Genomic DNA, 27,472 nt, shown 5'->3' on the forward strand with positions numbered 1-27,472 from the left:
GTCAGTGATCTGAATGAACCAGAAGTTTATCAGCTAGACTACGTGACAGCTGCGGATACAGTTACATCTTAACAGTGTGACGTCTTATTCGCGTTTTCAGTGTGAATAATGAAACATTCTAACTTTTTGGCTTTTAAAATCAGTCATTTGGAGTCCCTGTCACTTTTAACATGTCCATGAATTTTTACCAGGTCATTCACAAAAACATTTCTCCTTTAAACTCATCTGGTTTCATTCCTATAAGCATCATAATATGTGACGTTTAACCTGTTTTTTTAACCCTTGCTCATCTAGTCTCATATACACTGGAAACGTAGCGCTGGAAGGACTCCAGCTCCTAGACTGAGCTACAGAAGACTATGTGCGGTAGCTAGAAGCAGCTCCACCTTGAACAACAATACAACCACTTAGCATTAATAATAAATATGTCTGATAAAATATTAATTACAGGCGAGGCATTTTTCCTGCATAGGCACTTTTCTTTTTGACACAACAGCATCTTAAACTAGTTTTAATGCAACTTTACTTGAGTCAGAAAACTGATTAGAGTCAGCACTGAAAAAAGTTGAAACCAATTAACCAGCAGCTTAGCACCATTACCTGATTTTCTGGTAAATCGTCCTTGGAAGGGATTTGTTCCTTTGGGGTTTCGAGAAGCAGGCTCAGGTTATCCAATGGCCATTCAGGGCCTGTGACCGGGGTTCTCGTAGAGATGGGGCCCCAACCAAGAGGCGCATAAAAGAAATACCAAACTGTATCGACTTAAACGTTAGATTTTTAAACCATATTGTCTTGTTTATATCATAGCAGGATGGCATAATTGGTAAAATATAGTAGTATGTATTTTTCCTGTCCCTTTTCTCCCCTACAATGCCGATGCTAGTAGGCTCTCCCAAAGTTAGACATCTTGTGGACCAGGTACTCCCAAACCCATGGGCACAATAGAGGAAATGTGAATAAATGTGTTCCTGATTCATTTTTGTAAATAATTCTGGATGAAAACCTTTCAGTGAAGTTATTGAGATGTCAGTTAGATGACATGCAAGCTAATCACAATGGATTGATGACCTGAAACCTTTAGCATCCAGGGAATAGTTTTGTTTTACCTGCAGGATTTTTTCCCCCATCAAAGAAAAAAAAAGGTCCTTTTTCAGTGGACACATGCCAAACGTGCCTTTTCCCAAGAAAAGCTCTCCGTTACAACAACGAACAATCATCCATGACCGAGATTGGCAAGAATCTCGAGGGTTGTGGTGCGTTGGGGGCAGAAACCAAGACGAAGATGATAACAGCTGCTTGTGCACGAAAACATAGCATCATTTTTTTTTTTTAAACAATCTCTGGCTGTTTCATTTAGTGTAAGGATAATACAGCTTTTACAAAACTTGTATTTTGATATTTCTTCACTAAAAGGTGCAGTGCTCTCTATTTCAAAACTGTTCTGTGTACATATACGCACACATTCCTGTATGATGCATCTGATTACTGAAGAAAGGGGAAGAGAAGGAGGAAATAAAAAACAAAACACAAAAATGAGCGAGGGCTCATCAAACATTTTTGTCCAGGGGTCTGTAACTTCATGATCCAGGCACGTTTAACAGTCTGCAGATATCTTCTTTGCCTCATTTGTAAACTAGCTTTGAAGATTTTAAACAGCTGAATGATAAAATACTTAAAAAATAAATAAATAAAAGGCAACCTAGTGGCCAACGTAGCTGAGAAAATGTGGGAGAAATGTGATGCTTTGATCAAACTAGGAGCACAGCTCTGCAACAGAAGTCATGCTCCAGCTTGTCTTTAACTTTAACCTGCTGGTTTCTACACTGATCGAGCTGACTCATCGTTGTGGTGTGTTCATTCAAAACTAGTCTTACTCACAACTCTGCTGGAAACATGTTTGTGCACTTCAGAGAAAACTCACCCCCCACTCCCACCAGTGACATGATTACATTTAAATAAAAATAAAAAATAAAAAATAAAAAAAAGGGACAAATAGGAAGATTAGCCTTGCTGCAACCTTTACTTCAACACTTAATAAATTAACTTTAATGTTGTACATTCCCCAACAGCACTCGACCAAACTCCTTGGCCAAATAAACATCTAAGCAGTATTATAAACATACACAATTAATCCAAGCAACCACTTCTTCTTAGTCCCAGTTCCAGCTCCGCATCTTGAGCTCCTGACTCCCGTTCAGTGGAGGAAACTCATTTGGCCTTTCTTATTGCACCTCACGGGATGTTACACGTGTAAATCTACATTCTCCAGGATTTTTTCAGTGTTTCAGCGTTGAGAAGTTTGTCTCAGACATGTGAAGTATTGTTCCCAGCATTTTCCTCCCTAAACTGTCTCATCCAGAGGCGGGGCAGCCGTCAGCTGATAAGTATGACATCATCATTTGCTGGAACTCTGTAAGGAGAGAGGGAAGGAGAGAGAGAACTCATAAAAACCACCAACCTTTCATCATGACAAACTACAGCATAGGCTACTTTTCACTCGGACGTTCGATTGCGTGGTTAGCGAATGCTTCTCTTTAGAAAGCACCAATACGCATCTTACTCATAAATGATATGAACCAAATTCAAGAAAGAAAAATAGGTGGTTTCTGCTGGTATTCAAAATCAAAGCAAGCAGTGTACGATCTTAAATAATGGCAGTATCCTATTTATGGGACTCCTACATGCTTGTATACGAATGACCTTGCATGTCCCATGTTTAATCAAATGTGCTCCAGCTTTATTAAAGCGACACAGGTTGTTCAAATGCAGGGTACATGCCATTCTAAATGTAGCTACCAAGGCAACACTGTTATTCCCAAGTGTATCAATATTATGTTGGGATGATACATCCAACTTGTTACACAAGCAGACAGGAATTCTCACTTTAGGGCATAATCTTGCAACACTATCACGGTAATGTTCTTGGGATAATTCCCACACACGCATCATTAAGGCCTCGTTCTCCAATCTGTAATTTCAACTTCACGCAGGTTTGATAGCAACACACAGCAAAGATTTGCACACTTCACTGTATCAAAGTAAACCCACCAAAGAAAGCTGTAAGTTCAAACACTTTGTTTTTAAACAAAAGATAATTTTCCTTCATTTTTATGATCTGCTGTAAGCAGAACATTTTCCAGGATTGGAATGATTGATGATGACGATGAGACCAAGTGAGCAAGGAAGTTGTATCTAATCATTTTGTTGTCAAAGGAGAAAACAAACTTTTATTGCACAAAAGGACGAGTGCACGGTGGTGAAGTGCAGACTGCATACAGGACAGAAACAACGACATTATGCTGCTAACATATTTCAGCTCTTTGCAAGCACAGACAGCACGCTAATGCTAAGCTAGCCAAGAACCCAGAGTAAAAGCTGAGTGAATGCTGACCCCAGACCAGCACAAAGACCCTGATCTTCAACAGGTAACAAACTGATGCGCAGTCACTCACTCAGGTTTTTACATTCTTAACTGGTAATTATGAGACGTTTCATGAGGTGTGTGCCCTTCAGGACCTTTTTCAGTGCTACGAATTACTTTCTCCTGGGAGTAAATCAGTAATGTAATGCAATACTTTTCTTAAAGGTGTTCCGTGTTAAATGGTAAATGGCCTGTATTTATATATCGCTTTACTAGTCCCTAAGGACCCCAAAGCGCTTTACACATCCAGTCATCCACCCACCCACACACTATGGCAGCTACATGTAGCCACAGCCGCCCTGGGGCGCACTGACAGTGTTGTTAACCCCAACACTGACCATAACAAAGAGTGTAAATCCCTCCTGCTGACCACACAGGATACAATTAATTTGCATGAATGTAATGTCTTTGATATGAGGCTTAGCAATGGTGGTGACTGTCAAAACGCAGCCAAAGACAAGACATGAATGTTTTCTGTCTGATGATGACAGAGTGCCCCAGGCTGATTAAAATGACTCCATTCACCTGTCCTGTTTGTAAGATAAACATCATGATCCACACTGACACATTCAGATTCCTCAGTACACCGGATTAAAGTGGAGGCTCTTCTCTTTATTTACCAAATGCTACGGTGAGTCATAGTATCGGAGCGCCGCTGACTGCTGCTTTCTTTTTCCTACTCATGCACGTGAAACTCCAGGTGAAGTCTGATCGGCCTGTTCTGAAACTGTAAAGTCTGAGTTGCTGATCTCAGAGTTTATGATGGGAGTCAACATTTTGAGGAATAGGGCCATAATCTTTGACAGACTGCAGCTGATACATTTAAGTCCAAATACTGTTAAGTTTACAACCTTTGTCACACATATACGTTTCTATTACATTTAATTGAATTCACAAGAGTCATAATATACAAGAGATAACAAACCTGACGCTTTTGGTAAACAAGTTTTAAATCCAACCCAAGGATCACTTCCCAGCTTCCTTTCCAAACAAGGTAACAGATCCAGATGAAATTTCACCCAGTAAGACATTAAAACGTTAACTGAGAACACTGATCTAATTTTTGCTGGGACAGTAAGATAAGGATGCTTGTAAAAAATGAGATCTAGCCAGGTCAAAGGCTGCAAATGAATGCAATTATATAGTCAGTGCAAATCTACAAGAGTGCTAATAAGAAAACTGAACCAACTTTAAAAGATGGTCACCAATTTCAACAGAGGATGTACATTACACATCAGTACATAATGGCACTGTAACTGAAACTCGACTTCCTTAAACACTCAAGGCAACCAGAGCTGGAATCCCAGGAAAGCTGGGTGATAGAAAACGGCTGACAAACATCCATAAAAAATAAATAAAAATAAAATAACAAGCCCAAAACAAAACCCTCAAAGTCGGCGTGTTAACGTCTGCTGAAACAACGGCTGAAGAGCCCCGAGGGAGGAAACAGACTGTCTAAGCTCCAATGTGTCATCATAACACATACAGCAAAGGAAACTTTTCCCAGTGCCAGGACTTTCCCAACGAGTACACGACTACAGATCATTTTTACAGTGTGTACAAAAATTCAAAGCTCTGGCAGGAAAAAAATAACAGTTTGGTGGCAAACGCGAAACACAGCTCTATACAAATGACTACAGTAGTTGCTTTACTGGGTAAACAACATCTCATGCACTCAGTCACAAAACAGTCTCCTGCTTTTGAAGTGGAATGATTGTGATGACGGCTACAGAAACCAATCCTGGTGTCCGTTTACAGCGAAACATTCTCCTGAACAGAAACATCAACTTCACAGTAATGTGCTGACTGTGATGGAGGAAGTGTTGCTGGGAGCAAACGGGGCACTGCGCTGCCGCTTTAAACGATAACGGGAAATAAAATGAAACATTTCTCAGGCATGTTAAACACTTCATGTTATCAGACAACCGAAAAGAGGTTAAGTAAATGATAAAGAGAGAACACAGTGTGAGGTCGTTCTAATAAAACCACGCACAACAGAGCCGCTAAACCAGTCTCTCCAATGCATTCAAAACTGCTTTCGACTCACCACTGAGCCTTTTCAGCTCATTTTGAGTCACAATGTTTACTGTGACCTGTGCATTCAAGGACATAACACAGTACAGAGGTGCTGGGAGTTTAAGGGGACGGTGGGGGCAGGGGTGTTCCTCAGTGTGGAGGCCCTCAGTTTCTCTGTAATCAGCCCATCACTGGGTGTGTCAGCATAGCTCCCACCACTAATTTCATTGCTCTCAAACCACGTAAGACGGAGCCAAACCGCAGCGTGGAGGAAACTCCGCTGCAGTCGGCTGCCTGCCGATGATGGAGATTGGCTCATGGAAATGGAATGAGAAGAAAACACCGACATACAGAGGAGTACGGTGTCCGTACAGTGGGGCAAAAAAGTATTTAGCCAGCCACCGATTGTGCAAGTTCCCCCACCTAAAATGATGACAGAGGTCAGTAATTTGCACCAGAGGTACACTTCAACTGTGAGAGACAGAATGTGAAAAAAAAAAAATCCATGAATCCACATGGTAGGATTTGTAAAGAATTTATTGGTAAATCAGGGTGGAAAATAAGTATTTGGTCAATAACAAAAATACAACTCAATACTTTGTAACATAACCTTTGTTGGCAATAACAGAGGTCAAACGTTTACTATAGGTCTTTACCAGGTTTGCACACACAGTAGCTGGTATTTTGGCCCATTCCTCCATGCAGATCTTCTCGAGAGCAGTGATGTTTTGGGGCTGTCGCCGAGCAACACGGACTTTCAACTCCCGCCACAGATTTTCTATGGGGTTGAGGTCTGGAGACTGGCTAGGCCACTCCAGGACTTTCAAATGCTTCTTACGGAGCCACTCCTTTGTTGCCCGGGCGGTGTGTTTTGGATCATTGTCATGTTGGAAGACCCAGCCTCGTTTCATCTTCAAAGTTCTCACTGATGGAAGGAGGTTTTGGCTCAAAATCTCACGATACATGGCCCCATTCATTCTGTCCTTAACACGGATCAGTCGTCCTGTCCCCTTGGCAGAAAAACAGCCCCATAGCATGATGTTTCCACCCCCATGCTTCACAGTAGGTATGGTGTTCTTGGGATGCAACTCAGTATTCTTCTTCCTCCAAACACGACGAGTTGAGTTTATACCAAAAAGTTCTACTTTGGTTTCATCTGACCACATGACATTCTCCCAATCCTCTGCTGTATCATCCATGTGCTCTCTGGCAAACTTCAGACGGGCCTGGACATGCACTGGCTTCAGCAGCGGAACACGTCTGGCACTGCGGGATTTGATTCCCTGCCGTTGTAGTGTGTTACTGATGGTGACCTTTGTTACTTTGGTCCCAGCTCTCTGCAGGTCATTCACCAGGTCCCCCCGTGTGGTTCTGGGATCTTTGCTCACCGTTCTCATGATCATTTTGACTGTTGGGTAGATAGCTTGTACTGGAAGGACTGTAAGGTGCTAGTTCAGGTTTGCAGCTACCACTCCCCGGAGTGTCGGCCAGAACACTGCTCAAGGCCCGGATGAATGTTCAGAAGGGAGACAATGAAGACACCGAGGATAGTGCAGACTCTTGTATTGACTTCACACAGTTGAAGGTAACAGAGGTTGTCAGAGGAGCAGGTATTGCATACAGGTTTAGGTGCGTGGGCATGGATGTGTGTGTGTGTGTGTGTGTGTGTGTGTGTGTGTGTGTGTGGTCTCTGCACGGAACAGAAAGAAAATGCTACATTACTAAAGTGTTCACAACAATATCTCCAGAGTACATCAACATAAACACAGGCAGGAAATAAACTAACATCCCCTTTAATACCATAGGCCATATATTACCCACGACTCACACGTAGACCCCCTGAGAGAGCTAACCAGGTACACAGCTATACCCAACCACACGGCAGGAAAGTTAGCTTAGCTTAGCTTAGCTTAGCACCCGCTAGCGGCACAGACAGAAACATAATCATTTCCCCCCTAACCTTGGTTACAGTCCCAAACACATCTTATTATCACATCCTCACACATCACCAACTTACGTTGCTCATTAACGCACACTTCTCACGGGATAACCAATTCTCTGCCAGTAATCTGGAGCAGAAAAGCTCAGGTGCTTTGCCCACGTCTCTCCCTGGACATAGTCTCTCATACAAAGCGGTGGGGTGACCTCTACTGGCCACTCTAAAAACTACAGGTGAACTAACAACTGAACAGAATAAACCCATAACTACGGGGCCTTTTGTACAGCCGCCCCCAAATGTATGAAGTACATTTGCTCACAACAAAAGGCAATTTTACAAACAAAGTTACGGTGATTGTCCTTTGCCTTCGTCCGGGAGGGCAGGCAGCACCACCAGCCTCGCCACAGGTCGGGTGAAGGTCCGGTCCTTCACCTTGATGTCAGCAGACCTGATGTGCCCGTCGGGACTGGGGTGGACTTTGGAGATGCAGCCCACGAGCCAGGAAGCACGAGGCAGCTGAGGATCTACGATCATCACCACCGAACCTTCTGTGACATCTGCGGGGGATGACCGCCATTTCTGCCGAAGCTGCAGGCTTGGAAGGTACAGCCGGACGAATCGAGACCAGAAGTGGTCAGCCAGCACCTGGGAGTGCTTCCACCTCCGGCGACTCAGGAGCTCTTCTCTGGGGTACGCCACTTGAGGAAGTGCTCCGTCAGGCCGCCCCATCAGAAAGCAGTTGGGGGTCACTGGATCAGGATCACTGATGTCAGACGGGACATAACCTAGTGGTTTGGAGTTCAAGATGCCCTCCACCTCCACAAGGACTGTGTGGAGGACCTCTTCTTGAAGGGGTTGGGATCCTACTGTAGTGTAGAGTGCCGTCTTGACAGACCTAATCTCCCGCTCCCACACTCCCCCGAAATGAGGAGCCGCTGGTGGATTGAAGTGGAAGACGATCTTATGGGGAGCCAGGAGCTTCTGCAGGTCAGAGGTCATGGCTGCAAAAGCTGCTCGGAGTTCCCTTTCTCCCCCACGGAAGTTGGTCCCTTGGTCCGAGTACAGCTCAGCTGGAGTTCCTCTCCTGGCAATGAAACGTCGAAGTGCCATTAGGAAGGCATCTGTATCGATGGAGGTTAGGATATCAAGGTGGACCGCTCTGATAGTTAGGCACTTAAAGATGATGCCCCACCTCTTCTCCACACGGCGCCCGATTTTGACCTCAAAGGGTCCAAAACAGTCCACGCCTGTCGAATAAAAGGCAGGTTTGTAAAGGCGGAGGCGCGCAACTGGCAGGTCCGCCATCTTGGGAACAGTTGGTCGAGCTCTCCATCTGCGGCACTCAAGACAGGTCCTTTGAAAACGCCTAACTGCTTCCCGGCCTCTCAGGATCCAATGAGTGCGCCGAATCTCCGCAAAGACCCTCTCTGGCCCTGGATGGCGCAGGCGACTGTCGACGTCCTGGATGAACAGGCGGGTGACTGGATGTGTCGGATCCAAAACTAAAGGATGGGAGCTGGTAAAGGCGAGATCTTCAGAGCGGCGAAGACGTCCACCTACACGGATGACCTCATTCTCGTGGTCGAACTCAGGGGATAGTGCAAGGAGACGACTGCTGCGACTGATGGATTTCCCCTGCTTAAGGAGTCGATACTCCTCAGGGAAGCTCTCCTGTTGAGCTTCTCTCAGGACATCCATCTCTGCTCGAACATAGTCATAAGCCGATGAAGTTCCACCGCCTCTGGCCGCCCCATGCAACTGCGTAATAGCCGCTTCCAGCAGCTGTGTCCAGGTGTCATATTTGCTGAAGTTCGAAGTGGCGGGGTCAAAGGTGGTAGAAAATCCACAGAAGGTCTCTTTACGGAGCTCAGATGGGCCTGGAGGCTCAGCCAGGGTGCCACTTGGCTCTGGAGGCCACTGTTCTGGACCTAGGAGCAGGAAAGGAGGCCCTTGACTCCATCTATTGGGTCTGGTGAGCTCGAGAAGGGACTTCCCCCGGGTTATATCATCTGCGGGGTTCTGGGCTGAGTCCACATAGCGCCAGGTGTGCGAGTGAGTTAATTCCTGGATCTCAGCCACGCGGGTGCCGACGAAGACCTTGAAGTGGCATGACTGGGACCTCAACCAGGTGAGTACAGTTGTGGAGTCAGACCACAGCACTATTCTCTTTATGTCCAGAGTGAGCTCATTTTTAAGGAGACGGGAAAGATGAGCTCCGGAGAGGGCACCACACAGCTCAAGTCTGGGCATGGAGAGAATGCGTTTAGGGGCAACACGGGAGCGAGCCATCAGGAAGGCTAGATGTGAGCTGCCATCACCTGTCACTGTTCTCATGTAGGCCACTGCGCCATAAGCCTGCTCTGACGCATCACAGAATATGTGAATCTCTCTCTCACTAACTGACTCCGTGATGTGCTTTGGGAGATACGGGCGAGGAAGCAGGACTTGTGCAAGGAACGGCAATTCCTCTTCCCAGGTTTTCCACTGCTGGAGTAGTTCTGGCGGAAGCTGCGGGTCATCCCATCCCCTCTGTTGATCCCAAAGGCGCCTCACCAGCATCTTGGCTCGGGTGGTGTACGGTAGGATAAAGCCCAGTGGGTCGTATTGGCTTGCGAGAACCTTATAAATATTCCGCATAGTGGGGGCGCCATAACTGATTTTGCGGTGTCTGTAACCCAAGGTGTCCGTGGGGAAGTGCCAGCTAAGGCCCAGAGTTGGCTCAGAGGTGTCTGATTTGTCTTGAGTGAGCCAAAGTTCTGCACTTGTGGATCTGAGGTCTTCAGGTAGGTGGCCAATGGTGCTGGGTTCATTACTGGCCCACTGGCGAAGGACAAATCCAGCAGAAGACAGGAGGGCTCTTAGCCTGTCCACTAGGTCCCGGGCTTCTTCAGGGGTCGGCACGCTCTGGAGAAGGTTATCAACATAGAAGCACTGTCCCACAGAGTGACGTAGCGGATCATCTCCTTCCGTGTGGTCCCTGGCGTGGCGCTGCAGAGCAAAGGTTGCACAGCATGGGCTGCAAGTTGTACCGAAGGGGAGGACCTGCCATTCATAAACGGCCACCGGTTCCTCGGGGTGTAGATCCCGCCACACAAACCGCAGGAGGGAACGATCTTCGGGAAGAAGGCGAATCTGGTGGAACATACCTTTAATGTCACCACTGATGGCTACGGCATGCTCTCGAAAGCGAAGGAGGACACCAAGGAGCGATGCGCTCAGGGTGGGCCCAGGTAGAAGATGTTCGTTGAGGGCTTGGCCTTGGAACTGGAACGAACAGTTAAACACAAGGCGATCTTTGCCATTGTGGCTAACAAGGTGGTGAGGGATGTACCATGACTCATCTGCATGAGCAACCTCAGAGGGGGGCACCTTAACCACCGAACCGGCCTGGACCAACTTCTCTATCTCTGCCCGGTAGACCTTAGCTCGTTCTGGATCTTTCTGGAGCCTTCTCTCCACACTTCTCAAACTGGGAACGACAGCGTTAGGGCTAGCTTTAAGGTGTGGCATGTTCTCGCGGCGAAGGAGGGGGGTGGCATAGCGTTGGATGCCCTCGACATCTACACGAACTGTCTTCTGCTCTAGCAGGCTAACTGCATAGTTATCTTCTCTTGAACGGGTAACCACCTTGCCTTCTGGCACCGGGACAACATCTACCTGCCATAACTTCTCTACATGTTTGAGTAGCTCACTCACCTGGGGAGGAATGGCGGTCGTGAAGAGGCACTGTTGTGGCAGCGAAGAGGAACCTATAAGGCTGGAGGGACCCTGTAGTGTCCACCCTAACCTGGTGCGCATAGCGGCGGGACCACCCGGTGGACCAAGACGGACAGCTTCAGTTGGAGTGATGAGCTGTGGGTGGTCACTGCCAATCAGAAGGAGAGGTTTGACCTTCTTGAAGGACTGGAGAGGCAGGCCTCGGAGGTGTCTATACTTCCGCTGCAAGGACTCCACCGGGTAGCTGTGCTCGGCTAGGTCGATACGGGTGGCGGTGAAGGCGTTGCGGACTTTGTACTTCAGCTTAGGTTTGCCACCAGGGGAGATCTCGAATGAGACACATGATCCTTGCAGAGTTTGCACATCTTGCCTGATAGTGCGCAATGGAAGTGTCTCTGGAATGCCTTGAAGGTCAAGCTTCTGGGCAGCGGTGGGTAGCAGCATAGTCCTCTCTGACCCATCATCCAAAACTGCGTGAGTGCTCAAAGTCTTGCCATTATGGTGAAGGATGACTGGGACAACCTTTAACAGGACTTGGCCGCTCTCTGTAGGACGATCGAGGTACAGGACGCCCGTAGGATTCTCACCTTCTCGTGGGGGAGCAGACACTGAGCCATGTGGCTTTAAGAACTTCGAATTCACATCGTGAAGGACCTGCAGATGACGACCCTGACACAGGCTGCAGGGTTTCTTGAGGGTACACTGTGCTGCCTGATGGGAGCGTGCGCAACGCCAGCACCTCTTGTTAGTCTTTATCCAGTCTGTGAGTTGTTCGCGACTCAGTTTGATGACCTCCTGACACTGACTCAGGTGATGGGCACGGTTATCGCAAAAGGCGCAGTAGGGTTGCTGCCTAGCTTTGTTTGGAGTGGTACCTGGTGACCTGGGTGAGCTCTCTGCACTGTGAAGGACCGCAACAGAGCGTCTGCTTGGTCTGACATCAGGCTTCTCTCTGGTGATCGCTGGGGTGGGCAAGCCGTCATAGTCCTGACACCAGGATTCGTACTTTAACCAGGTAGCCAGGTCATCCAGGGTGTAAGCCTGACCAGAATGGTTGTACATGCACCGACGGAAATCAGCTCTTTGCTCTGAAGGAAGCTTACTAAGGAGTCGAGCCACATGGGAGCCACACTGGAGTTCAACCTCCCCATCAGGGCCTAAAGTCTTCAGCATGCCCACGAGCGACTGGATGTGGAGAGAGAATCGCTCAAATGCGGCTGCATCCCCTCGGCGGATGTCAGGTGAGTCCATGACAGCAGCAATTCTTCTCAGGGCAAGCTGGTGGGGCTGCCCAAGCCTGTCGTTAAGAGCGTTCATAGTGTCACTGAAGGGCGTGGCAGAATGGAGGTAAGCGTCCGCTATCAACTTTGCTTCCTCCAGGTGTAGATGATCTAACAAGACTTGGTACCTGAAAAGCTCTGAACTCTCCGGGGGCAATAAGTTCTCTAGCGCCATCTTTAGACGAGCAAATTCCCCAGGATCACGGCGTGAGAGCTTGGGAATGCTTGGACGAGGCCCCCTGTAGGTCAAGAAAGGAGTAGATGAGGACGGGGATGGAGTTGACAGTGGTTGCAATGGAGGGGGGTGTGCTCTCGGAGGCGGCGCTGGAGGGTAGGTGATCCTTGGCTGAGGAGAAGTGAAACCTGGCCTAGATTCATGTGGGGGGATGATCTTACTCTCCTGTGCAGCCATAGACTCCCTCTTCAGATCCTGGAGCTCTTTCAGCATCGTATCGATGCGGTCCGCATCTGGACCCTGGCTGGAGACAGACTCCTCCTTGAACACAACAGGAGGAGGTGGTGGAGGCCAGTCCTCTTCCTCTTCAGCAGGGGGTGGCTGGAGATGAACAGCAGGGGCTCTGGGCGGTGGACTGAGCTGCAGACTCTCTACACGGTCCAACAACTGCAGCAAACTAGCATGAAGGGCCTGGACATTAGCCAGCCCAGCTTTCATCTGGTCATGCGACTGCTGGAACAGGAACCTTTCACGTTGTATATCTTCTAATTCTGCTCTCAGTGGTGTGACATGACCGTGTGAGCGGTCATCAGAGGGGTCAGACGGAGGATGGTGGGAAGAACGGGTGTCGCCTCCTGTCTCACTTTCCTCCTGGTAACCTGCACCAAGCCCGGGAAAGTCAGTCTCATAAGCTTCATAGCGGAGGGGACGCCGTACATTACGCCGTGGGCGCGCACCAAGAGCTGAGAAGTTCTGAATATCATCCATCTTGTTAGGGTAGAAGCAGCTTACATCCGGCTCGAAGGACCATTAATGTTGGGTAGATAGCTTGTACTGGAAGGACTGTAAGGTGCTAGTTCAGGTTTGCAGCTACCACTCCCCGGAGTGTCGGCCAGAACACTGCTCAAGGCCCGGATGAATGTTCAGAAGGGAGACAATGAAGACACCGAGGATAGTGCAGACTCTTGTATTGACTTCACACAGTTGAAGGTAACAGAGGTTGTCAGAGGAGCAGGTATTGCATACAGGTTTAGGTGCGTGGGCATGGATGTGTGTGTGTGTGTGTGTGTGTGTGTGTGTGTGGTCTCTGCACGGAACAGAAAGAAAATGCTACATTACTAAAGTGTTCACAACAATATCTCCAGAGTACATCAACATAAACACAGGCAGGAAATAAACTAACATCCCCTTTAATACCATAGGCCATATATTACCCACGACTCACACGTAGACCCCCTGAGAGAGCTAACCAGGTACACAGCTATACCCAACCACACGGCAGGAAAGTTAGCTTAGCTTAGCTTAGCTTAGCACCCGCTAGCGGCACAGACAGAAACATAATCATTTCCCCCCTAACCTTGGTTACAGTCCCAAACACATCTTATTATCACATCCTCACACATCACCAACTTACGTTGCTCATTAACGCACACTTCTCACGGGATAACCAATTCTCTGCCAGTAATCTGGAGCAGAAAAGCTCAGGTGCTTTGCCCACGTCTCTCCCTGGACATAGTCTCTCATACAAAGCGGTGGGGTGACCTCTACTGGCCACTCTAAAAACTACAGGTGAACTAACAACTGAACAGAATAAACCCATAACTACGGGGCCTTTTGTACATTGACCCCACGGGATGAGATCTTGCGTGGAGCCCCAGATCGAGGGAGATTATCAGTGGTCTTGTATGTCTTCCATTTTCTGATGATTGCTCCCACAGTTGATTTTTTCACACCAAGCTGCTTGCCTATTGTAGATTCACTCTTCCCAGTCTGGTGCAGGTCTACAATACTTTTCCTGGTGTCCTTCGAAAGCTCTTTGGTCTTGGCCATGGCGGAGTTTGGAGTCTGACTGTTTGAGGCTGTGGACAGGTGTCTTTTATACAGATGATGAGTTCAAACAGGTGCCATTCATACAGGTAACGAGTGGGGGACAGAAAAGCTTCTTACAGAAGACGTTACAGGTCTGTGAGAGCCAGAGATTTTCCATGTTTGAGGTGACCAAATACTTATTTTCCACCCTGATTTACCAATAAATTCTTTACAAATCCTACCATGTGGATTCATGGATTTTGTTTTCACATTCTGTCTCTCACAGTTGAAGTGTACCTCTGGTGCAAATTACTGACCTCTGTCATCATTTTAGGTGGGGGAACTTGCACAATCGGTGGCTGGCTAAATACTTTTTTGCCCCACTGTATATCATGGCGACAAGGTGTAAGCGACACAAACTCTGTTTTCATTTCTGAATGTTACCGTGAATCCTGTTTATTTGTACACGGACTGAAAGGGAGAGTGAGAATGTAACGGCGTTTCCTCGACATTTCTCTGATCAACTTCACTTTTGACGCTGGTGCCAGCTCTTTTCCAAAGACTTCATGAATCTTTCCCAAGAACAAGAGATGTGTTTCACTCTTGCCAGCATGACCGTCAGCATTCATGTTAACAGTAACTAAAAGTGACAGTTGTTTTGACCATCAGTTGATTTAGATATTGATTGATGGCCAAGATTTAAGAGGTTAAGACTACATCTTCTTCTCAAGCTAAGACCTAAGTAATAAGCTAAGCCAAGTAATAGCCCTAATAGTCAACAAGCAACCGTCAAACTATAATAAAATCTTAAATCTCACTGGCTAACAACTCTAAGCAGCTATTTAAAACACAATACCTCTTATGTTACATTGATGTTTGTAGAGAACAGGTTCCAGGTGTGGCTGAGTGTGTGAAGAGAGATTAAATATTAAACAAGCAACACTGCTGTGAACAGTCGTACCACTGGCAGTAGCAGAGTACAGAGTGCCTGACGCTGACGTCTGTCTGATCGCTCTCCTCTATGTTAGGCAGCTCTGTCGGCTCGTGGAGAAACTTCTGCAGGTCGGTCTGCGGGAACCCATTTTTCTGGTAACTCTGTTAGCAAATAGAAAAAGTCCAAAATGCATCACATTTAAAGTCAGAAGACAAAACTTTTTCCATGCTAGATTTGAGAAATGCACACCAATTTAACACATATTGTAGACTCAAGCCCACAAACAGGTACCGCAATGACTGAAACATGGATTGAGAAACATTGTGACTGGTTTCTTCACATTTTTCTTCATAATTTAAATATAAAATTTGAAATAAAGGCTTTTTATAGATGTGATATTCACTGATTGTTGTCTCCTCTCAGCAAGATGCAATTACATTATTGCCTAAGGGACAAGCAAGACAGGAAGTAAGATGTAAGAAGAGCACAAGATGCACTTAACCCCCCCCCTCTTTTTGTCCTCGACACTTCTCTCCGTCCATCCTGCTGCTTATTTGGTTCATAGATGCCCAGACTCCCCACTCATCTGTCAACCTCATCCAGCTCCTCTGCAGTTTCTTCAGCCCTGAACTATCTGTGATGCGCGCAAACACCTAACCTAGGATTCATGCAGGCCCAAGTACCATTCTACTGAGCCCCTTTTAAATAACTAAGGTCTTCACCCTTTTTAAGAAATAACCCAGACACCCTACTGAGGAAGCTCCTTCTGGCTGCTATCAACAGCTTGTGGCCATGCGTGGGTGGGAGGCATAAAGCACCCAGTAAATTGATGCCATCTCCTCCCATAGCAGACAGCTACAGCATCCTCATTACTGCAGACGCTGCACCAATCCATCTGTCAATCTCCCGCTCATTCCCCGACTCATGAACAGGACCCCGAAGCCACCTTAACTCCTTCAACTTGAAGGAGTTGCTTCCCAACCCAGAGTGAAGACACACTACTTCACTCATATGAATGCACTCGATTTGCACCATCCTTTCTCTTTGTCACGCAGCTAGACTTAACCTGCAACACTGATGTGGCATTTGGTTGAAGAGTGGCAATCTCACACAGGGACGTCCCTTTTTTGTGGTTCTGTCAGAAGAGATGTGAACATCCCTTTTGTCTTGCTGGCAGAAAGCTCAAAGTACAGTAAGGATTGTTGTTCAGTTTTAGTCCACATTTTCCAGCCTCCTGTCAGGTCTAACAAGATCCAAGAGTTTAATTGACAAAATGCCACAGTTTTCAAATGACTCGCACTCGGTAACGTAAGTACCTTGATGGTCTCATAGGCGTCGGTTATAAGAGCGATAAAGAGCGACAGCACCATGTAGATGAACAGGGAGATGAAGGAGTACAGGTAAGCCCGACTGAAGAGCCACACCAAGGTGTTTTTGTCCTTAAGCTGGGCGAAGGTGGTGAACATGTCGTCTCCATTCAGCAGAGAGAACAGGCACTCTGCCACAAGACTCAGGCCCTCAAACTACAGAGAAAGAGGGAAATAACAGTGCAGTGAGCAGTTAACAAATCCACAGAAATCTGAGATTTCCTGGAAAACAAAACAAATGAGGAGATTGAAAGAAATTTGTTACATTACTGCAGCTTTTCTTCCTTTAAAAAAAAAAAAAAAAAAGTTATACATTTGGTCTGTAAAAATGCCATAAAATACAATTTAGTGTTAATCACCAACTTCAAAAGAACAACATGACATTATTTTATTATTTTTCTTATAAATTGCAAGTAAAAATTCTTCACACTGAAACACTGTTTTGATCTTTTAAGTAGCTGATGTAACAAATGACAATGAGTAAGTCTTAGGTCGAAACCCAGTTTATCAAAGAAAGACGAGTCACAGATTATTACCATCAACATATTAAACAGGCAACAGAAGTGTTTAAGTAAACAGCCTGAATGCTCAGGTATAGGTCAGCTTCACTGTGTTTTGATCAGAGATTAAAGAAAACTTGGAGTTTCCAAAAGTACTTGGTTGTACTAAAAGAAACGCTGGACCTCGCAGGCTTAATAATAAGACAACGAGTTTGTCTAAAGACTGATAGGAATGACGCAATAAAGGAAAAAAGGGAGACCGTTGGTTGAAAGAACCAATCAGAAAGCCCGACACAAAACAGAAAGAAGTCATGTTCCACAAGAATGAGATAAGATCTAAAAACAACATCACTCTCAGACACTATGGATTCAGCTGACAGCACTTGAAGACGTGTGGAACGGCAAGCCGCAGGTCATCCCCTGCTGATTTCCTTCTGTAAATAACCTGAGGATCCTGGAAACACTTACAGGTCACTACGGGGGACTCCCCGAAACATCGCAGTATAAATATAAAAGTCTCCGTTGACTGCATCGCTGCGCAAACGTAAAGAACTGTAACACGGCTGACGTGAAACGCTGGCATAGCAGAGCTGGTTGCACAAATGGTAGTCGGGTAACAGTTTGCTTTTCATGTGGGCCTGATAAGAGTCTATTTCACTGTTAAACAGAGAAAAGTGTACTTAACAGCTAAAATGACCTGCTTGAATGCCTTCAGTGCACCAACCGTATGGATGCTTTGTTAGTTCCACAGACGGGCATTCCTAAACATGGGAGGTAGTGAAGTGACATAAAGGCAAACAAAAATCAGCTCACAATATATTTACAGTAGTTACTCCTCTTCAGCACAAGATTATCAACAATTTAGCCAGTGAGAGGCAAGATGTGAGGCAGCTGTTCTCAGGCTTCCCCACATCTGCCTCTGCAGATTAGGAGCTCTGCCGTGTTTAGACGCCTACTTCTGCTCAGACTTCCGTAAATAATTTATCTTAACAAGCCAGAACAGCTAAACATACAGATCACTGTCTGGGGAGCTCCCAGTTAAGGTTAGAGTTTCTCAGGATTTTAAGAAGTGCTCCAAATGTTGCTCAAGTCCAGCTGTAATCTCCACAAATTCTTAAAACATGAGCCGCTCAACTTTGTTTCTCACTTGTATGTATTTGGAGGAAACTGCTTCTTGTAGCCTCTTTCAGTTTGAGATATTTGCTCTGTTTCGGGGCAGTTGGCCCAAAACTGAATGTGGCACAATTCTGTTGCTAATCATCAACCATTTGATTCATTCCTCAAATGGTTGATTCATCCACGCATATGCACACACATCAGTGTACAAATGAATGTGTTATGAATGTGGCAGCAATCACTGTACAATGTTGAAAACCTGGTCACCAATGAAGCAGCAAACAGCAGCCAGTGAAGCAAAACAAGCATTATCGTGCACTGACACCTAGTGGCCGTTTTATTTAGAGAGTCTTATAAATGCACTGTGAACTCTAGTTGCTCCTGTACAGGGAAGCCAAAGGCCATGTGTACACTTTGTTCAGTTTGAAGAGCAACATGCTGAAATAGCAATTTGAAAGAAAGAGCTTGGAAAACCTGATGGAGAAGTTAAGATTTAACTTCTCCAAGTCCAATCTGACAGTCATCATAAAAAGGAAAGTATCGTACAACCACAGTTCCAAAAAAGTAAATAAAAAATAAACTGTCAAATAAACAAATCACTGATTTGCAAATCTCATAAAACTCATAAAAATCAAACTTTGAATATCTCATCTACAGGTTATCAAGAGTCTGAATCTGGGACACGATCAAAAACAATCACCTAAAACACTACTGTAAGTCCGTTTTTTAAAAGATGTGCACTTTTGGGAGTTCCTCAATTCAATATCTGTAGCGTCAGCAACATTTCGTGAGAAAGAAAAAAGAAGCCTGGACTGTTTCCCCTGCATCTCCATCACAGTGATTTCCTCGAAACCAGTTAGAAAGTTACCTTCTCGTGGTACGGCCCCAGTACAATCCAGCCACAAAAAGTATAGCCGAGGTAGATCATGCCAGCACAGCAGCAGAAACGCAGGACCTTTGGAAAGGCTGCCTTCATGGTTAGGATCAGCACCTAAACTTGGAAGAAATATACTGTTTTTAAGTGAATTTTAAACCTTATGAGACAACAAATAAAGATTTATGTGAGAGTGGAGCGGACTGATACAGGTCTACACATGTGCATGATGAGAATTAAAATAAATATATCATTCTCACAGCATATTAATACAAGTTTCTCCATCACTGTTGCATTAAGCTTAATGTGATGAGCTCCTGCTTAATATTTTGCTCATTGGAAGCTCTCACATGAAACAGACTTCAAACTCTGAGATCATAAATGTAGAACATTAATGCCTTACATCAGTCGTGCCGAGCATGGACTCACATTGTATTTCTGGAAGTATCCCAGGTACCTGATCACTCCAACCCACACCAGTAATGTAGACGTCCCCAGGAAGATACTGCACACGTCATAATTTGTAAGGTTCTACAAAAGAGAGCAGAGAAAGTCCACGATTAGGGATGAAATCATAGTTCTAGAAAACTCTGTTACATAATTACACACAGTATACATAAGTTATATTACAGTAAAGCTGGTTTTGCTGTATGATTGCAGTAAATGACATAGTCTGGGTGATTATTTTATTAGGGTTCAAAGTACAAAGTGAAGCCAAGGAACGATAAACCTTAACGTGCTTTTATGCTTTAATGCATGTGCACTGAGAAGAAAACTATAAATGTAAACTGCAGGTTTCTTAAAGGACAGCTTCACTGATTTTGCAATTTCTATTTGTGTCCAACTGCTCAAAGTTATTATCAACGTCCGAATCACAATGCAAAGTGTCGTCAGTCACGTTGAAATTTGGTTTGGAATTTAAAGTTTGATTAAAGGTCCAAACTGTCCTTTATACGTCTAACAATGTAATTATAAGATATTAAAACCGAACTGGTGAATTAATGCTGCAATCAGACAACTTAACCTCCGCTGAAAAGTTATTGTAGCAAATAATAGTAGAGCTTCACCTACAGTGATAAATTATACAAAAGAAGTAAAGTTGGGCATAAATGAGTCTAACTCTTTAAAACTTAAAACACATCGGTGGATATAAATAAAACATTAAAATAATGAAATATGATAAAAATTTGCCTACACACTAGAGATGGCACGATACCACTTTTTTATGTCCGATATGAATCTGATATAGTGTTTTTTAATCAATAAAACAGTTTTTTAAATGTCTTGCTGCATTTTGTATAAGTTCATACTCACGTTTAAAAAACAAAACAAAAAACAAACAAATACAAAAAAAAAAAAAAAAAAATACTTCATAGTTCAGCAAAACTGATCAATCTAATAAATTTAAATCCTCTAGCCTCCCTATTCTGGTATTTTAAAGAGTACTTAGTAGAAATATTAAACAACCTAACTAATAGGGTTGCCAACTCCCAGCAACAACAAAGGGAACCACTTTCCACCTCGTGATGCTTAATTGACGTAATCAACCTTAATCGAATGCACCGGTAAAATAAAATGCACAGAAATCAATGATTTTTCTACAATAATTAAATAGATTCAACATCTTTCTTCAACAGAACTGCAGACTGCACAGATGGTACCTTCCCAAAGGAAAAAGTACTATAGCTTACTAGGGTATATTAGACTTAACAGTTACTATATACAGTAATGGACTTCTATACATTTTATATCAGGTAAAAACTTTGGGTGTAAGATTCAGATAATTATTTATTAAAAGCTCGACATTTTAAATGAGAATAAGAAAGAAAAGTATGTCTTTGTGCCCCCTTTTCCCTGTTCATGCCCTATCGGCCCCCCTGGCTAAACTTTGCTAGATCCGCCCCTGCACAGTTACCAGCGTCAGCTGTAGAAAAAGATCCTGGTGTAGAAAGTAATATTAAATAAATTCTGACAACAGCTTATTATACAAAACCTTTTCTACATAAAGATATACATTTTCAAATCTTCTGCAATTATTTGACACCTTTTAAATGACAACTGAATAGGGGGGGGGGGGGTTATGGTTAAACGCCATTGCAAGAAAGAAAGGGATTATTCATTTTACCTTTGCTTGTATCTCCATCTTCAGAATCGATCCAATTATGGCGAAGAGGTCGCTGACGATGACCAGCAAGTACCAGCCGTTCAGAAACTCCCTCTGGTCGTCCTCGCACACTTTCCGATTAAAGTTTTCATGGAAGAATCTGGAGAACCTCTTCAAAATAAAACAATGGAAATTCAGTCAATTTAACACACACACACACACACACACACACACACACACACACACACACACACACACACACACACACACACACACACACACACACACACACACACACACACACACACACACACACACACACACACACACCTTTATCCACGATGTTTAAGTTAATTTCAAAAAGAAAAAAAAAAACAGCAAAAAGGTAGCTGCTTGCATGGTGTTGCTGACCTGCAGTAACCTGACGGCCAGTATGATGGAGCGAGTGCACAGCACGGCTGATGTGAGGCACATCAGAATGACGAAGGCATCAAATACCAGCAGATAGTGTGTGTTCTTCTGAGCTGAAATACACACACACAAAAAGCACAAGTGTGGGTGTGAGAGGGTTTATCACTCAACTCCCTCACACTCACAGTTCTGACACTGATAACACAAGTCTGAATGCAAACGCCTCAGTTACAGGAAACTGCCCAGTCCTGGTACAAGTTTGGAGACAAATCCTTCCACACACTTTAACAACGTGGTGAACAAGCTGCTGCAACACAAAATAAACTGGACAGACACATTGGTCCACAAGAGTTTATTTTTATTTAGTCTGATTCTTTAAAACTTGACAACATTTTGATATTTTTACAAATATTCCAAACATGCATTTGCAGGCTGACCTGTTGTTTTACTCAAATGTGAAAAACAGTTTTCAACGCCATAACCTGTCTCATTCCTCCCTCATTTGTTACCATTAATTAATTTTTCGGTTAGAGAAGTTCACCTTACCCGTCCCCGATATCTTCCAGTCTCGGCACGCGCTGCTTTCAGCGTCTATGTCCAGGAATAGTTTCACCTTTCCACTGTGACACTGGTTATCGAACGTTATCTATCAAATCAAAGGGATCCAGGTGTTTATATGTGCTTTAATCCAGCTGTGTTTGCTGCTTTTACATGGCGTTAATAAAGCCAAGAAACTTATACCGTAACAAAGAAGGAGTAGCAGTCGGGTAACTCTCGCGAACGCACCGTCTGGAGGTTGATTCCCTTCAACTGGAAGGTTATTTTGATGTCGACAAGTCTGAAAAAGCGGCGAAATGTTTGATTTAAAAAGGGGATGTCAGCATGTAATGTAAATAATTTAAACAGCATACCTGTAAAAATCCAGATTAAAAAAGGATGAATTCTCTGCTCTCCACAGGTTTGCAGTATTTGGATCGTGTGACATACAAACTGAAAAAACCCATCACATATATGAGGTGTGTAAAAAACACAGACACAGCTTTTGTTTCCCCCTCAAAATTTGTTCTTATACTCCAATATGGAATTTCATGACCTGTTTAAATTACCAGTAAATCCCATAATGGTTCTAAAATGTCTGAAATATATAAGAAATGGTATTTTTAAACATGAATCTTTTGTCCCGTTTCTAATGAAAACTCTCATCACACATTTACATTACAGGTATTCAGGTTTGTCATTAAATATTAAAACTACAGGAGCCCAAAGGGGAAATTTTAACAACACTGAGCTTAATTATCTAAATGGCAAATCTGACACCAACTTCGCCGCGTATAACAGCAAACTGACATGCAAATTTTCCCTCTCACCCGTCTCCAGCTGAGCATCGATGTCATAGATCTCATCTGAAGGCTCCACGCTGCCCCTCCTATAGTACTCTTTACATATGGTGAGGGGCAGCAACTTGCCATTTTCATCCTCTGCGTAACTGATCGGGCCCACGGAGAGCTGGCCCAGCTGACTGTACTGTACACAACAGGAAATTTTAGGAAAATAAAAAAAAAACAAAAAAAAAAACAGAAAACACTCCAGGGTGACGAGACAATAAAGAAGCTGAAAACTGGAATATCGCAGTGAAACACGATAAAACAAGAAATTCAAAAAATAAAGCAGTTCCAACTCATGCGATGCTTAAATTACACCAGATATGTTTATATGAGCATTAGATTGGAGTTCCTGATGTGCATATTCTATAATAAAACTCAACACTACATACACTTCATAATGCTACAGTAAAAAAGTCACTGTTACTTGCCTGATCCATGACATAAAACAGACTTTCATAGACGTCGTGCTTTGTGTAGACGGCAACGCTGTAGTCGTCCTCATCGACCCCGCTGTAGCCTTTTAAGAAAAGGTGTTTGAGCGCCATGGTGTTCTCTTCCTTATAGGAAACCACCAGCTGGTTGTTGAGGCCGAACAGGACGAGCTGTGGGGAAAACAAGAAAGGAGAGTTGAACATATACGCGTCTTATTCCTTTTGAGGTGGAAAACACATGTTATGGTAGCTTTACATCTCTGACATACCTCTCAGTCAGTTGGGCCTTTTAAAAAGGAGATTACCCAAAACTGTAGTTGTTATGGACATGGAGTATTGTGCAATCTCCCACAGCTACACATTTACAAGTAGTTTTAAAGTGTTACGTGAAATACTGATGAGGTGCTTTGAAGACGTTTGTGTTGTTTTAGGGCCATGTGCTTCCGAAACAATACAAATTTAGCAGCAAAATAAAGACAAACACAAATATTCCTTTATTCTCCCATTTTAAGCAGGACCCTCAGTGTAAGCATGTATATACACACTGCTCTTGGCTGCATGCCTTCGATTACATATTGCAGTTCCAGGAAGCCCCTTCTGAGTGCTGCCTCTTTCCTGGTCTTTCCCAACATACAATAAACCCCAGTGCACATACTTGTGTGGTGACCATGATGATTTTCAGGATCTGGACTCCCATTTTCCAGGGAATGTGTCTTCGGGCTCTGTACTTCTCACAGGGGCTCATGAAATAATACCTCAGGTCATCTCTGAGGTTCTCCTCTTTCATAATGTCGTGAGTTATGACAGAGCTGTAAGACAACAACCATCATGCAGATGACAGAAACAGATCGCAGTGCTGTGGGCTACACGGTTAAAACTCGTGGAAATGAACAGATGGTGAGAGGAGTTTCTCTACGAAGGAAGAAGAAAGCAGCCAGAAGGCTGAAAATGCAGAAGTGAAAGTTAAAAAGAAAGACAGTTATTTTATCAGCTCTTGTTGTTGCGGTGTACCAGACTGGTAATCAATCACACGGAGAGATCCGTGTACGAAGTTCAAGGTTAGCTCAGTAAATGTACTTTCACAATTTCCCCCAATTGTTTGTCAACTATAAACAACACAAATCCAAGTCCCCAAGTTACAAAGTGCAACGTTAAATCCAACCCTGATCACGTCATAAAACTTCCTGATGACTTTCGCGGTTGTTTTTAACGTTGTTACATTTTAACATGCGGCATTTCAGAATGATGAGGTAACAAAACTATATTTGAACGCAACTTATTTAAACATAAAAAGCTTACCTGACAGAATTGCTTCTATCCAGATAGCGAGAAAATAACTCCATTTTTGCAAAGCAAGGTGGGGAAAAAGCCAAATGACTGAAGGGAGATTATTAAACGTAAGCCGGACAGCTCCGGCAGAGAGTCAGAGACAACTCTGCTCTGCTGCGCGTGTGCCCCGCGAGACCACGACGCTTTCAGTCAGCCAATCAGGAAATGGGTTTGAGGCGGCACAGGTGCGCAATCTACGAGTGAACGAGTGCTCACGGAAAGGCCCGAAACATAATGTGGTTAAGAAACTAGATTTAAATAGAAAAAACAAAATAATAATGAAACGTTGCTGTGTGTGTGAAAATCAGTGCGTCAGTGTAAAACCTTTGAACTGATTAAAACCTGGAGCAGTTACTGATATAGGAACAAACTCCACAGAAGACATAAGGTACTTCTATATTTCACAGGCAAGAGTCTGTAGGTCACGTCATCACACATGATACTATAAAGCAGGGATGTCAAACTCATTTTACATTGGACGCAACATACAATTCACCAATCAAACTGCCCTTTCAGTCAATGAAATGAAGTTTAACTACACATTTAACCACTGAGATGTTTCAATGGTACATCTCAGGTTTTCCTCATGATACAGAAACGGTGCTGTAGTACATGAAATAAATATTTCAGCGTGATTCTTTGGGCTCAAAATAGAAGAAATGTGTGAAATTACTGAAAAAACCCTGATAGCTCAGTGCCCAGATGTTCCTGTAATTAAACATGAAAAAGTTGGTTAATTCAGACAAGATGCCATTTTTGTTTCTATGATCAATAGTGAAAAAACAGGGTACTTTGTAATTTAATTGAATTAACTGATATAGTATTAATAGCCACGGGGGAAGTCTTTATCAGAAGGAGAAGCTATAAAACCTAAATTAACAAATATTTTAAACTCCAAATTTTTATGCCATCCTTCACATTTTCCCAAAGCCATCTAGTGGCCGGAACAGTGTCTTTGCCAGGCCTTATGTTTGACATCCAAGTCTCACAGATACATGCAGCATATCCTAAGAGGTCGGAGGAAGACGGGTCCTATGTTAAACAGAAACCAGCACATTCCTGATACGATCTACTGCTGCTTGGCATCCACCTAAGATGACAGCTACAGTGTGTTAAATGTGAAACGCAGGGACCGTGTTTAATTTCTGTTCCAAAACCTCACGTTGGACAAAGAAACATGACGGATGTGACAAAACTTTATTTGTCCACTGATGAACACAGAGCAACAAAGTCAACTTCCTGATATCAAATATGACTTCCACAGATCAGAGCTGGAACGCCTGTGAGCTCCTGAAGCTGCTTGCATCCAGCAGACAGGAGGGAAAACTGTAAATCATCGTCCTCAAATGACAAAAATGAAATGATGACGTGGAGATACAGTCGATGACATGCACTGGATTTCAGCCACTTCATTGCTTTTTATACTGAGCGAGCTCCATCAAGCTCACTATGGTTAAAATCCACTGTTCTTGCACAGATGTCTATGTTGTGGTAGCAACAGAAATCCAGCATATATAAAGCAGAAAGTCAAGTCAAGTCATCTTTATTCATATAGCACATTTAAAAGACATCAAGTGTCGGCCAAAGTGCTGAACAGAGGAATATGATAAAAAGAATTAAAACAGATAAGATGAAAACAGAAACATTGTGACATCCATACATTTTTGTAAAAAAAATAAAAATAAAATAAAATAAAATGATAATAATAATAATATGTACACATTCACACACAAGTACACATATGTGAACATAAAATACATGTATACGTGTCTACACATGCAAACATCATCCAACGAGATAAAAGATCAGACAAGCTGAAACAGAATAAAGGTGGGAGATCTGAAAGCCTTGGAACATAGGGAGGTCTTCAGATTCGATTTGAAGACTTCCAAGGATGAAGAGGATTTTATAAAAGAGGGAAGACTGTTCCAGAGTCTCGGCAATGGAAAAAGCCCTGTCACCTGTAGATTTGAACTGGGAGCGTGAAACTAATAGAGGCATCTGACTGGAGGAGCACAGAGTTCGAGTGGGTAGGTGCAAGCTAAGAAACAAACAGTAATGATAATGTAGAGCCAATAATGCATTAAAAAAACTAAGACGAGATCAGCAGGTATCAAAACAAACAAAAACAAAGAAAAAAACCCCAAAAGACAAAAATATCAATAAAAAGTTTTCATTAAACATTAAGATACCAATTTATGTTGCACATGAATATTTACCTTCATCTCAGCAGAAGCATTAAATAATAAGGACATTAGTCTCCACCAAAACCCACTATTGTGTGTCTAATTTGATATTTAAGCTGATTGGATGAATCTAAACAAAAATTATTTTAAAAAGTGTGTGTGTGTGTGGGGGGGGGGGGGGGGGTGTCACCTGATCGACACTCTGCGCTTCTGGGAGCTCAGGTCTGGGTAGCGCAGCATCTCTGGTGATCTGTTCAGCTCTGGTGGTCTGTTCAGCTCTGGTGGTGGTGGGTCCCTTTGTGGGCGGCGTAAAAGTTTTAGCACTTAAAAACTGACAGGCAAACTATTTATATTGGATAATTATGTACAGACTGGCAAATGTATAGTTCCTTTGGAGGGCTCCAAACTTAGGCCATAAGATGAGCTCTGTCAACTGTCCTGGATGCAAAATATGCAGAAATAAGGAAATATATATGTA

At 43.8% G+C, this 27,472-nt stretch overlaps 1 protein-coding gene across 1 annotated transcript; it reads right to left on the minus strand.

Annotated features, from left to right (window-relative positions):
* Positions 1-2,009: 2,009 nt before the first annotated feature.
* On the minus strand, positions 2,010-24,933 carry mcoln2 (mucolipin TRP cation channel 2). Its single transcript, XM_085373673.1, has 14 exons — positions 24,779-24,933; positions 24,135-24,288; positions 23,477-23,650; positions 23,031-23,187; positions 22,575-22,653; positions 22,405-22,501; positions 22,210-22,309; positions 21,664-21,776; positions 21,274-21,423; positions 19,578-19,679; positions 19,143-19,265; positions 16,608-16,814; positions 15,319-15,452; positions 2,010-2,410 (listed from the first exon to the last, which is right to left on the minus strand). Coding segments are annotated over exons 1-14 (1,635 nt in total). The 5' UTR covers positions 24,823-24,933; the 3' UTR covers positions 2,010-2,409.
* Between the last annotated feature and the right edge of the window lie 2,539 nt (positions 24,934-27,472).

This window comes from Diplotaxodon limnothrissa, linkage group LG15 (assembly GCF_057381915.1).
Source record: "Diplotaxodon limnothrissa isolate DT_005_m linkage group LG15, D_limnothrissa_male_GT1.1, whole genome shotgun sequence".
Taxonomy (NCBI): domain Eukaryota; kingdom Metazoa; phylum Chordata; class Actinopteri; order Cichliformes; family Cichlidae; genus Diplotaxodon; species Diplotaxodon limnothrissa.